At 51.3% G+C, this 12488-nt stretch overlaps 1 protein-coding gene across 2 annotated transcripts in view; it reads right to left on the reverse strand.

The window, feature by feature from the left end:
• Nucleotides 1-460: 460 nt before the first annotated feature.
• Nucleotides 461-12488, reverse strand: part of NUDC (nuclear distribution C, dynein complex regulator) — a 133538-nt gene continuing 121510 nt past the window's right edge. For both annotated transcript variants that reach the window (XM_078682627.1, XM_078682628.1), the window contains one exon: nucleotides 461-884. In XM_078682627.1, coding sequence (XP_078538753.1) covers nucleotides 833-884 — 52 coding nt within the window. In that variant the 3' untranslated portion in view covers nucleotides 461-832. The remainder of the gene's footprint in view (nucleotides 885-12488) is intronic.

A 12488-nucleotide genomic window follows, 5' to 3' on the forward strand; every position in this document is an offset into this window, starting at 1 on the left:
GCCAATCATCGCCCTCCTATCGGCCAGACACAGGCAGCCCTGGTGGCAAAGAAAACCTGCTGGACCTCCTCAGTTGCCCTTTGTCACGGCCGATCAATAGGGATGTTTGCCGCAATGATTTCCGACAGCCCTAGCCAACTCAGTGGGTCACTGACACCTGAACCAGAACAGGACAAGGTCAGCAGGGAGGAAGCTGCCACAGAGCTTCCAAAGTCCACATCCCGTTCACAAACAGCCCCCTGTGCACTGGCTTCAAGACAGCGCGAACAGATAAGTAAATTACACAACAGAGATTTCAGCATTTGACAACACAGCAAAGGAAACAAGTCACTGACCTTCCTGGGGTTCCCTAACACTTTAACCATCCTCCAAGAAGATAAAAGTAATTAATGTAGAGAGGTAGGTGAGAGGGGTGTGGGGGTGTTTCTAAGCACGGTGAAAAAAAGACAAATGCAAACTATTTCCTGGCCACAGTTTATATTGTAACATGTAGGACACCCCAGCAAAGCATACAACCATCTTGCAGAATAGATGAAGCTTGGGGCATCCACTCAATAGCGGGGAGTATTTACACCCTGAACAAGCAGTCGCTATCAGCGTTTGGCTCCAGTTTCTCCATCAGTCACCGGCCCTGTGGACAGCAGCTTAGTTCACCGGGGCGTGAGCATCATAGGCCATATTGCTGACGTCAGTACAGTGCCAGTAAACAGCCTGCATGCTGCTTTGCAGGTGTAAACTTGAAACCTTGCTGTCAGAGGATAGTTACAGACCAATGTCCTGCACAGCTTCAGTTCCTCAATTTCAGGGCCTTGTGTTCTTTCAGGCATAAAGGCTAGTTGAACTTAGCCTTGGAAAAGTCCATTTCGGGGTGCTGCTCCATGAACCTAGGATGAGAACATCAGAAAGGAGTGTAAGTGAGCCTGACAACACAGATGCCAATAATCTGAAGAAATAAAAAATTATGTTAACTCAAGGTGTACAAGTAATCTGGATCCAGAGACAGCACAGTCACAACAAGTCAGCCACTCAATCACGCTTTCCCACTGGCTCCAAATTCCAAGCCGTCTACCTATGACAGATACATAGAAACTGAAGGTAAACTGGAATCACCAGGCCCGTCTAATTGGGGCCTCTGGCTCAACTCTTACCCAAAGATCTCACATGCCTCTCTCTAGCTCTTTGTTCATTTATTGATTTTGGTCACTGCCCTTCTTCAATCTTCTTTACAGGTCTTATTCCCTTTTATCTCGTTGAGCCCAGATGTTTTTTCTACCAGTGCTAGTCCAATGACGAAAGCAAGGTTACATCTGCATAATCCTTCAAGCAGCACTGCTTAGTAATCCGCTTAGGGTGGAATGCGAAAGCAGCCTACATCCATGCAAGTGCTCCCTCATTCTTCCAGGTTCTAAGGAGGGTATCCCCTGAAGAAGGTGTGGCACATAATTGGCTACAGTGAAAATGCACCCTAAAACTCCCACTGGTGTACTGTGCACCGAAGCGGAGAGGTCAACATGGAGTATTAAAGAACAGATTATGTGCAGCTAATTCCCAGCAAGCTCTCAGTGTTATGGCTACTGATCTAGTAGTGCCGGGCGCAAGAAGGTCCAAAGACACATGGGTAACCGAGAGAAAGTTGAGCATAAAATTAAGCTGGTATGACCGACAGGATGGCTAGGATCATGTACAAAGATTCTGTTGCACATTAAAAATAGGCAAAGTGGGAAATATCACAATATTAGACCTTATTTAATCTAGTATTTAAGAGGAAACTTTTACTTACCTGTAACCATCAGTTTGAAGTTTTGTGTTAGATAGAGTGAGGGCGATCGATAGATAGATAGAGTGAGGGCAATAGATAGATAGATAAGAGTGAGGGCAATAGATAGATAAGAGTGAGGGCAATAGATAGATAGATAGATAAGAGTGAGGGCAATAGATAGATAGATAGATAAGAGTGAGGGCAATGGATAGATAGATAAGAGTGAGGGCAATAGATAGATAGATAAGAGTGAGGGCAATAGATAGATAGATAAGAGTGAGGGCAATAGATAGATAGATAAGAGTGAGGGCAATAGATAGATAGATAAGAGTGAGGGCAATAGATAGATAGATAAGAGTGAGGGCAATAGATAGATAGATAGAGTGAGGGCAATAGATAGATAGATAGATAGATAGAGTGAGGGCAATAGATAGATAGATAGATAGAGTGAGGGCAATAGATAGATAGATAGATAGAGTGAGGGCGATAGATAGGGCGATAGATAGAGTGAGGGCGATAGATAGATAGTGTGAGGGCGATAGATAGAGTGAGGGCGATAGTTAGAGTGAGGGCGATAGATAGAGTGAGGGCGATAGATAGAGTGAGGGCGATAGATAGAGTGAGGGCGATAGATAGAGTGAGGGCGATAGATAGAGTGAGGGCTATAGTTCTAGGACACCCCCGCGCCGCACGGCCACCAGGTGCTGCGTGTGCCTACCCTGCCTGCCTGACTGCCTCGCTACCGCCGCGTGACCACGCCCCCTGCCTTCGAGCGGCGTGGTCCGTGCTCGCCTGACCGGCCCCTGTTGTCTTTGCTGTTTTTGAACTGTTTTTGTCAATCTGTATTGCCTGTTTTCCTCAAGTTGATTGTATTTTCCTTTCTGTATCCTTTCTGTATTCTCCTTTCTGCATTGCCTAGCTGCCCTTCGTCCTCCCTCCCCGCTTCCCGCCACCGCCGCTAACCCCGCCCCTTTTTGCCTTCTGTACCCTCCCCGCTCCCGCCTCCCAGCTGCTCCGCCCCCCCGCGCACTTGGCCATATATGGCGACCGTGCGAACGCGCAGCGGGCGCGCCGATTGTGCGCCGAAGGCGCGCCAAAGGTAAGCCCGTCTGCGCCCGTCCGCGCCTGGACCGCGCCCAGTGCCAGGACCCCTGGCCCCCACCAACGTAAGCCGACCCGACGAACCTACAACGCCGCCGAACTCATCGCACTCAACACCGGCGGCACCCCGGGATGTCACCGAGCCACCCCGAGGCACACCCACGGACCCTTCAGCTGCCACGCCTGCAAGTTCACCTGCATCCGGACCTACCCTGCACCAGCACCCGCCAAGCCGAACACCAGCAGCAACCACCTCAAGTGCATCCTGCTCAACACCCGCTCCGTCCACAGACACGCCATCGAACTCTGGAACCTCCTCGACACCACAGCCCCTGACGTCGCCTTCCTCACGGAGACCTGGATGAACGCCTCCTCAGCGCCCGACATCGCCATCGCCATCCCAGAGGGCTACAAGATCACCCGGAGGGACCGCACCGCCAACCAGATGGGAGGAGGCATCGCCATCATCCACAGAGACACCATCCGCATCACGACCGACGACACCCTAACCACCGCCGAACACCTGCACTTCCAGATCCACACCGACCCGAAGACCACCCTCAGAGGCACCCTGATCTACCGACCCCCGGGACCACACACACGATTCAGCGAGGACATCGCCGACTTCATCAGCCCGCATGCCCTCCCCTCCGCCGACTACATCCTCCTGGGGGACCTCAACTTCCACCTGGAGAACAACAGCGACCGCAACACCATCACCCTGCTCGACAACCTCGCCAACCGGCTGGAACAAGATCACAGCCGACCAGCTCACCGCCTCCCTGAGCCTGCACCCTCCTGCCGGCTCAGCGAACCCCAGCCAGGCCGCCGACAACCTCACGAAGTGGATCAGCAACTGCGCGGACGAACTCGCCCCTCTGAGGACCCCGCCCAGCAGACCCGGCAGCAGAAGAACCCCATGGTTCACCGACGAACTCAAGAGCTCCAAGAAGAACTGTCGAGCCCTCGAGAAAGTATGGAGAAGGGAACCAACAATGGACAACATGACCACCCTCAAGCTCGCCACCCGGAAACACCACCAACTGATCCGCGCCACCAAGAAAAATACATACAAGGACCGGCTGGACAACAACGCACACAACTGCAAGGAACTCTTCAACATCGTGAAAGAGCTCTCCAACCCCAACGCCGGAAACAACGACATCACCCCGTCGCAAGACCTCTGCAACTCCCTCGCCTCCTACTTCCACAACAAGATCGCGGACATACACAACAGCTTCAGCATCCAACCAACGCACGCCACAACCGCAGCAACGCCACCCACCACCACCCTCCGCGCCTGGACTCCGATCAGCACCGAAGACACCATCCGCACAATGAACTCCATGCACTCCGGATCTCCGACCGACCCCTGCCCTCACCACGTCTTCAACAAGGCCGACGCTGTCATCGCACCCCACCTGCGGGACATTATCAACACCTCCTTCGACACCGCCACCTTCCCGGAGAGCTGGAAGCACGCAGAACTCAGCGCTCTACTCAAGAAACCTACAGCGGACCCCACCGAACTCAAGAATTACCGTCCCATCTCGCTCCTCCCGTTCCGGGCCAAAGTCATCGAAAAGACCGTCAACAAACAGCTGGCCGCCTTCCTCGAGACGAATGGATCCCTCGACCCCTCACAGTCTGGCTTCCGTGCCAACCACAGCACCGAGACCGCCCTCATCGCTGCCACCGATGACATCCGAACCCTGATGGACAACGGAGAAACAGCGGCCCTCATCCTCCTGGACCTCTCCGCGGCATTCAACACTGTCTGCCACCACACCCTAGTGCAGCGCCTGGGCAACATCGGAATCCAGGAGAAGGCACTGGAATGGATCACCTCCTTCCTCAACGGAAGAACACAGAGAGTCCGCCTACCACCGTACAAGTCAGAGGCCACCGACGTCATCTGCGGCGTCCCTCAAGGATCCTCGCTGAGTCCCACCCTCTTCAACGTCTACATGAGCCCCCTCGCGGCCATCGCACGCCAACACAACCTCAACATAATCTCCTACGCCGACGACACCCAGCTGATCCTCTCCCTGACCAACGACCCCGCCGCCGCCAGAGCCAACCTGCACGAAGGGATGAGAGATGTAGCCGAGTGGATGACGACCAGCCGCCTGAAACTGAACTCAGACAAGACGGAGGTCCTCATCCTGGGCTCCTCGCCCTCCGCCTGGGACGACTCCTGGTGGCCCCCCGCCCTGGGCACCGCACCCAAACCGACGGACCACGCACGCAACCTGGGCTTCATCCTGGTCTCCTCCCTCTCCATGACCAGACAAGTCAACGCCGTCTCCTCGTCATGCTTCAACATCCTACGCATGCTACGGAAGATCTTCTGGTGGATCCCCACCGAGACCAGGAAGACTGTCACCCAGGCCCTCGTCACCAGCCGACTGGACTACGGCAACGCCCTCTACGCCGGAACCACCGCCAAGCTCCAGAAGAGACTCCAGCGGATCCAGAACGCCTCAGCCAGACTCATCCTCGACATCCCACGAAACAGCCACATCTCAGGACATCTGAGAGACCTGCATTGGCTCCCCGTCAACAAAAGAATCACCTTCCGTCTCCTCACCCACGCACACAAAGCCCTACACGACCAAGGCCCGAGCTACCTCAACAACCGAATCAACTTCTACGCTCCCAAGCGCCACCTCAGATCAACCAGCCACGCCCTCGCCGCTGTCCCCCGCATCCGAAGAGCGACAACAGGAGGAAGGTCCTTCTCCTACCTGGCCGCCAAGACCTGGAACTCCCTCCCGACCGACCTGCGCCTGACCCAAGACCACCTCTCCTTCAGGAAGAAGCTCAAGACCTGGCTGTTCGAGCAGTAACGGCACCCCCCCCTCCTAGCGCCTTGAGACCCTACGGGTGAGTAGTGCGCTCTATAAATGTCTTGATTGATTGATTGAGGGCGATAGAGTGAGGGCGATAGATAGAGTGAGGGCGATAGACAGATAGAGTGAGGGCGATAGACAGATAGAGTGAGGGCGATAGACAGATAGAGTGAGGGCGATAGACAGATAGAGTGAGGGCGATAGACAGATACAGTGAGGGCGATAGACAGATAGAGTGAGGGCGATAGACAAATAGAGTGAGGGCGATAGACAAATAGAGTGAGGGTGATAGACAGAGTGAGGGCGATAGATGGATAGAGTGAGGGCGAAGGATGGCTAGAGGGCGATAGATGGAGTGAGGGCGATAGATAGATAGAGGGCGATAGATAGAGTGAGGGTGATAGACAGATAGAGTGAGGGCGATAGATGGATAGAGTGAGGGCGAAGGATGGATAGAGGGCGATAGATGGAGTGAGGGCGATAGATGGAGTGAGGGCGATAGATAGACAGAGTGAGGGCAATAGCTAGATAGACAGATAGATAGAGTGAGGCCGAACATGCAAGTTATGCTAGTAATGTCTCCTTCGTTAGTGTCTTCCAATTCAGCTACAGTGAAATATAAATTTACCTTTGCATTTATTTATGTCAAAAGTTCAGCTCTTACTCTAGATTACAGCCCTCCTCATGTTAGACAAATAGAGCCCTTTAACTCTCTATATTGCTTTGAAAGTCTGTAATCAGTCATAATTACAAGAGCGAGGGTAGGGCTGGAATAAAAAACCTTTTAAAAAGGCTTTGCGAGCAAGAGCAACACTTAAGAACCCACAGAGTAAACATCAGTGTTTCATTGTCAATTGTTGAAATTGCACTTAAATTTTAACAATAAAAGACAAATAATGTAGGGGGGGGGCATTTGCTTTCTGGAGCTGAATCTTCATCTGTGCTGCATTATATAGAACAAAGGGCAACACAAAACAAACAAACAATACCGTCTTTTGCTCTTCAACCCAATAAATTCTGGAGTCCGATGCAAGGCCAGAGCAACGTTGGCAAGAACAGGCAGCTTTTGCTTTGCAGTTCTACAATTGAATCTGCAGTTTGAGTGCACTAACGTGACAAAAGAAACAAGCAGGAAGTGGGATAAGGAAGGGGGTGGCAAATGGTGAGCAATTTTGCGGCCGCTTTGATGTTCTCAGTGGCCACGCGGCTCATTGAGAACATCAAAGCGGCAGCGAAAGGGCTCCCAAAAGCTGCAGGCTGACAAATGGTGCGCGCGCCTGCAGCCTTTAGTAACATTTTTAAAAGCTCCTTACCTAATTCTCGCAAAGCATCGCTTACGCGATAGCTATAGCGAGACCTAATAATGAATGGTGGGTAATGATGCATATTCCTGGTCAATGCTATAAAACCCGGGAACAGAAAGGCTTGTAATTACTGTACTAACCATCTGTAATGTTGATTTCATAAAATGTGGACCATGTAAAATATGACATTTATTTTTTACTGGTCATCTGCTGAGCAGAGTTGCCTTACGACTTTTCCCCATGTCATAAATTGGTCTGTCAGTCCGTTGGACACTCTATTCATGTTGGGCATGATGGCACTCATTTATGTAGTTAATATATGAGTAATACAAAGTGTGTGTATAGAGTGTGCTGACCTGGACAGTGCAATAATTACATTTGAATTCCTGAACTAAATTGTTGAATAAGACGGAGGTTGGAAAGCCCGGATGGCAATGAGAATTGTAGGGCTTCTTCAAAGCATTCCTGAGGTTCTTTCTAGTGAACAAGATTGTAGGAGGAGGAGGAGCAAAGGGTGATTTTAAAGTGTAGAGAAAACCCCATTCCCTTTCATACTCCATCGTTCCCCGCCTTCAGCCCCGCCAACAGGTGAAGAGGTAGTTAAGGGAGGAAGTCTCTCCCTTAACTTTGATTTGGGTCTAATCTGACAGAGGACATCCAACACCCATCCACCCTCCTGCTGATCCTGAGAGATAAACGGTTTCACTAGATCAGTCTGGGAGCAATACACACGAGTCAATAAGTGACTAAAACCAGTACCAGAGTTGAATGTGTGGAAGACACAAACTTTGCCTGCAACCATGAAAATTATGAGGCAGAAACTGCAAGCCAGTGTGTCAAGATGTCTCTACAAGAATCCAGGGTTCCACAGCAGAGAAGACAAACACTTTTGTGCTCCAGGGTTTGGGGTGAGGCAGTCAACTTGTAATTGCTAGGAGCAGGGATCTAAAAGTCCAACCACCTATCAGAAGAGCTGCCTTAATAACAAATGAGGAATACCTTCCCATTCATTCCTATGGGCCTGGAGGCCCATAGGAATGAATGGGAAGCCATTCACCATTACCGATTCTCGTAAATACCGAATCGGTAATAGAAGGAGCATATTCAAGGGTGGTAGGGTGTCACATTGACACCCTGTTGCACCCCTGAATCGTTCATGTGTACACATGTTGCACACATACATGCCCTAAGGGCATGTCTGTCTGCCACATGGCACTTTTAAAAAGAGCACAAAATTGCTTTTTTAAAGGTATTCGTTATTTACCACCAACTTGTAGTTGGTGGTAAATAACAAATCTTTAAACCAAAAATGCACTCATTTGAGTGCTCCCTACATAGGATTTAGGATTCGATAATTTACTGATTACTTAAAATAACGAATCAGTAAATTACCGAATCTTTAAATCCAGCCTCCTACATCGCAAAGGGCTAAATACCGGTCGGTAACGGGAAATTTACCTATTTTCGGCCGTTACCGACCGGTATTAGCCCACCTACATCTAGCCCAAAAAGACAATAATGCAGCCTAACCAACTAAGCTACACTGGCCATTACTTCATCTTGAAGTGAAAAAAGATGGCCAGTTTAACTTTACATTTTGCAATTTGCTGAGTTTTACACATAGAAAACTCTCCTTCACAAAACTCCTTTTTTCATGATAGAGCTGAAAAGGAATGGATAGAGAAGCGCCTATAGGCTGCCATTATGTGTCTGCAAATGGACACTGTGCCTTTAAGAGTCTCCAGAGACCCCCGGTATCCCATGATGCACATCCAGAGGCAGTTACTTTCAGTTCTTTTTGAAGGCGTAAAGAAGCAGAGGTTGCTAAGTCTTGGGGACATCAGTGTCAGCCACCGGGGAGGCGGGCGGGTGGCTTATGACGATCACGGAAATACTCCTACAAGAGAACTGGAGTTAAAGGTGAGAAACAACTCCTTCTCTTGTAGGGGATTTCAGTGTATAGTCATAATCATGTGAATAGACTAGCAAGCCCATCCCAAAACAACTCTCCTGCGGTGGAAGAAACAGAGAAAAACCACACTATTGTGCAAATAGATTTCGAACAGAAGCCTGCCCAACCTGAGCATCTGCCCTAGCATCAGTGTCTAGGCAGTAGTGCTTAGTAAATGAATGGACTGACTTCCAAGTGGCAGCCTTACAGATTTCCTAAATAGGTATGTTACGAAGTAAAGCCGCAGTAGCTGCTTTACCTCTGGTAGAGTGAGCCCTAGGCTTCCTAACCAAAGTCTTGTTGGCTGTCTGATAACACAGCTGAATACAGGAAACAATCCACCTAGAAATGGATTGGAGGTAGCTAGTCCAGTGCGGACAGAGGCATAATTTACAAATAACTGGTCTGATCTACGGATATCATTAGTCTTGTCCAAATAGAACTTCAAGACCCTCGTAACATCAAGGGAATGAAGTGACCTCTCAACAGGAGAAGAGGGGATTCTGAAAAAAGGTAGGCAATGTAATAGTTTGGTTCACATGAAACTCTGAAACAACTTTAGGGAGGAACTTAATTTGAGTCCTCATAACTACCTTAGAGGAATGAAAGACTGTATAAGGCTCTTTACAACATAATGCCTGAGGTTCGCTAACCCTGCGGGCAGAAGTTATGGCCACAAGGAAAGCCGTCTTCCAAGATAGATGCTGAAGAAAAGCCTTATGAATGGGTTCAAACGGTTCCCTCATTGGTCGTGAAAGGACCACATTGAGCTCCCAGGGAGGCGAAGGACGCCTAATGGGAGGAAACACTTTCTTCAATCCTTCAAGAAAATCCCTGAGGACTGGGATTTTAAAAAAGGAGGTTTGTGAGGGACATTTCCAATAAGCAGTTTGTTGGACTTTGGCCCTTAGGGCAGGTTCACCCCTAGACTTTTTGCTTGAAATGGTGACCTGGAGATGGTGATTTTGGGATTCTGCGCACTTTCACTGTGTCCCAGTGGAAAGTGCGTGCGCACTCTGAGTGCATGTGCTGAGCTAGGCCTGCCCGCCCATAGGAATGCATGGGGAATGTATGTGTCCCTGGTAGTTCCTGATGCGTGGGGTGTACAGGCTTGAGTCTGGTATGTGTGAACTCGTGAGAATGAATGCTGCGCAACGGTATGTGCGGCTTGTATGTGTCTAGTAGCGAAGCGCCATTTCTAGACATGGCTGTACGTGTGCTGTGAGGGTGCTGGCGTGTGATTGGCTGGAGCTGGCTGGCATGCCAGGCTCCAGGAAGTCTGGATGGGTCTGCCCGGTGGTGAGTGGGAGATTAGCATGAGTGATGTGTGGGAGGAGTGTACCTGTGTCCTGGATGGGCTGGGTTTTCCCCACACAATGCTGGCTCCGCCCCCCTGTGGTGTGTCTAATGACCCAAGCCCTGCCAGTGAATAGAGAGGGTGGTTGAGGTAAACAGGGTACTCAAGAACCAGCTGCGACTGGTTCCGCCCCCACTCTACACCCTTGAACAAAGGAATGCACTGTATAAAAATGGGGCTGTGTCCCCACAGATGTTGTTCTTTTCCAGGATCCTGAGGGGGCTGTTGCTGCTGCTGCTGGGCCAGAGGACCGCCACTTGGGGTGTCTCCCTGCCTGGAGACCCAGTGTGCTGGCTCTGGGCCCAGCCTTGCCCCCCCTGCCTTGCTGAAGGACGTTTTGTGGACCCTTATCTATAGCTAGCGCTGGTGAGCGCTTTCTGAGGTTCCTAGCGCCTGGGAGCGCTTTGTTTTCCTTCTAGCGCCTAACAGCGCTTTATTCTGCCTATAGCGCTTGGGAGCGCTTTGCCTACCCTAGCGAGTGCCACCTCGCTGATTTGTAGTTACTTTGTCGCCTGGCAGGTGCCCACCCTGCCAGGGACCTTGTTGCCCGTTTTCGCTCTTCCCTCGAGGGTGCCGACCCCTCGGTAAATTCGTCCCCCGCCTAGAAGTGCTGGAGACGGGCCGCCGCGCTGCCCGCGACGACCCGGAAGTGTTCCTGCCGGCCGGCCAATGAGGAAGTAGGCCGACCGGAAGTCCCGCCCCGCACCCGCGACCTGGAAGTCAGGCAGGCCGGGGGCAGGACAGAGAGGCAGGCGGAAGCTGCTGCCTGCAGGGCGAGCCCCGAGGGAGAGACAGAGCCTGGACGTGTGCCCCGGGCGGAGCGCGAAGGAGGAGTTCCCCGCCCGCCAGGAGTCAGAGGCAGAAAGTGCTGCAGCCTCTAGAGACCGGTGAGTGCCCGGGAGGGGAGGGGGCGTCGGGGCGCATTTTCGGTGCCCGCCCCTCCCCCCTAGTAAAAGGCTCGTGGGGGCCTTACCTGTTGTTGGAGCCAGCAAGGCTCAGGGCAGCAGTTGTTTTGAGAGCCCGAGAGGCTCGTGTGGGCATTACTTGGTTCACTGAGTCCCCAGGAGGGGGACTCCAACTACGCCCCCATTTTGTGTCCGGAGCCCGGAAAGGGGCTCCAGGCCTTGTGTGCAGAGCCCAGTGGGGCTCAGGGAGGCATTTGTTCTTCGAGCCCACGAGGCGCAACGAGGCTCCATCTTTTTGGGTGTGAGCCCTGAGAGGCCCCTGAGTGCCCACATTGTGTTTCAGAGCCCAGAGAGGCTCAGTGGAGGCATGTGGTAGCGTGAAGAGCCCAGCGAGGCTCAAGGGGAAACAAGTGCTTTGTGCAGAGCCTGAGAGGCTCCAACGTTGTCCCCCCCAGCATCACTTCCCAGCTGCCCAGCACTTTGTGGGCAGCTGCCACGTTTAGGCCCTGACATTGGGACACAGGGACTGCCACAGGTGGTGGCGAATGTGGATTTTGCGCTATTGTGTTGCTGTTCCTTGCACCTCTGAATGTATTGTTTATGCGTCATGTGCCTTTACACCTCTGAATGAATGTTATGCATTGCATCATGTGTTTTCCTCTTACACCCCTACAGGTATTGTAATACATAGGTGGTTGTTTTCTCCCTAGTACAGGTGGTGCTAGTGAGGTCCTGGTTACCAGTAATTACTGGTTGTGTGCTATTTTGTGCTATATTCTATGTACTAAGTACTATTTCTGAAAGTGCTACTTCTGATTCCTGACAGTGGTCCAGGTGGCCCTGTCTTGTACATATCCCTTGTAAATTCTGCCCGTGCCTCTGGCACATTGTAAAGTGTGTGTTTTATCTAATGTGTTTTGGTGTAATACAAAGGCTATTTTTTCTATAACCTTGTGTGGAGTTTCCTTTGTGGTGGGCCTTTGGTTGTTGTTGCTGGGGTGCGTGCGCAAATACTTAACCTACATCGCCTCCAAGTTTAGCCTTGCTGCTCGCGCCACGTTACCTAGAGGGTGAGTAGGGGTTATCTTGGCGTGTAACTCCCTTGCCCTGACTTGGGTGTGGTGGTCTCTGACTGACTTTGGCGAAAGCCCTGGCCAGCCGGGGATCCCATTTCCAACATTGGCGGCAAGCGGTGGGATAAGGATTTGTGTTTGCCTTGTACCTTAGTAGCGGCTGGCTGCACCACAAAACTCTGCATT

The sequence above is a fragment of the Lissotriton helveticus genome, chromosome 3_1 (assembly GCF_964261635.1).
Source record: "Lissotriton helveticus chromosome 3_1, aLisHel1.1, whole genome shotgun sequence".
NCBI classification, from domain to species: domain Eukaryota; kingdom Metazoa; phylum Chordata; class Amphibia; order Caudata; family Salamandridae; genus Lissotriton; species Lissotriton helveticus.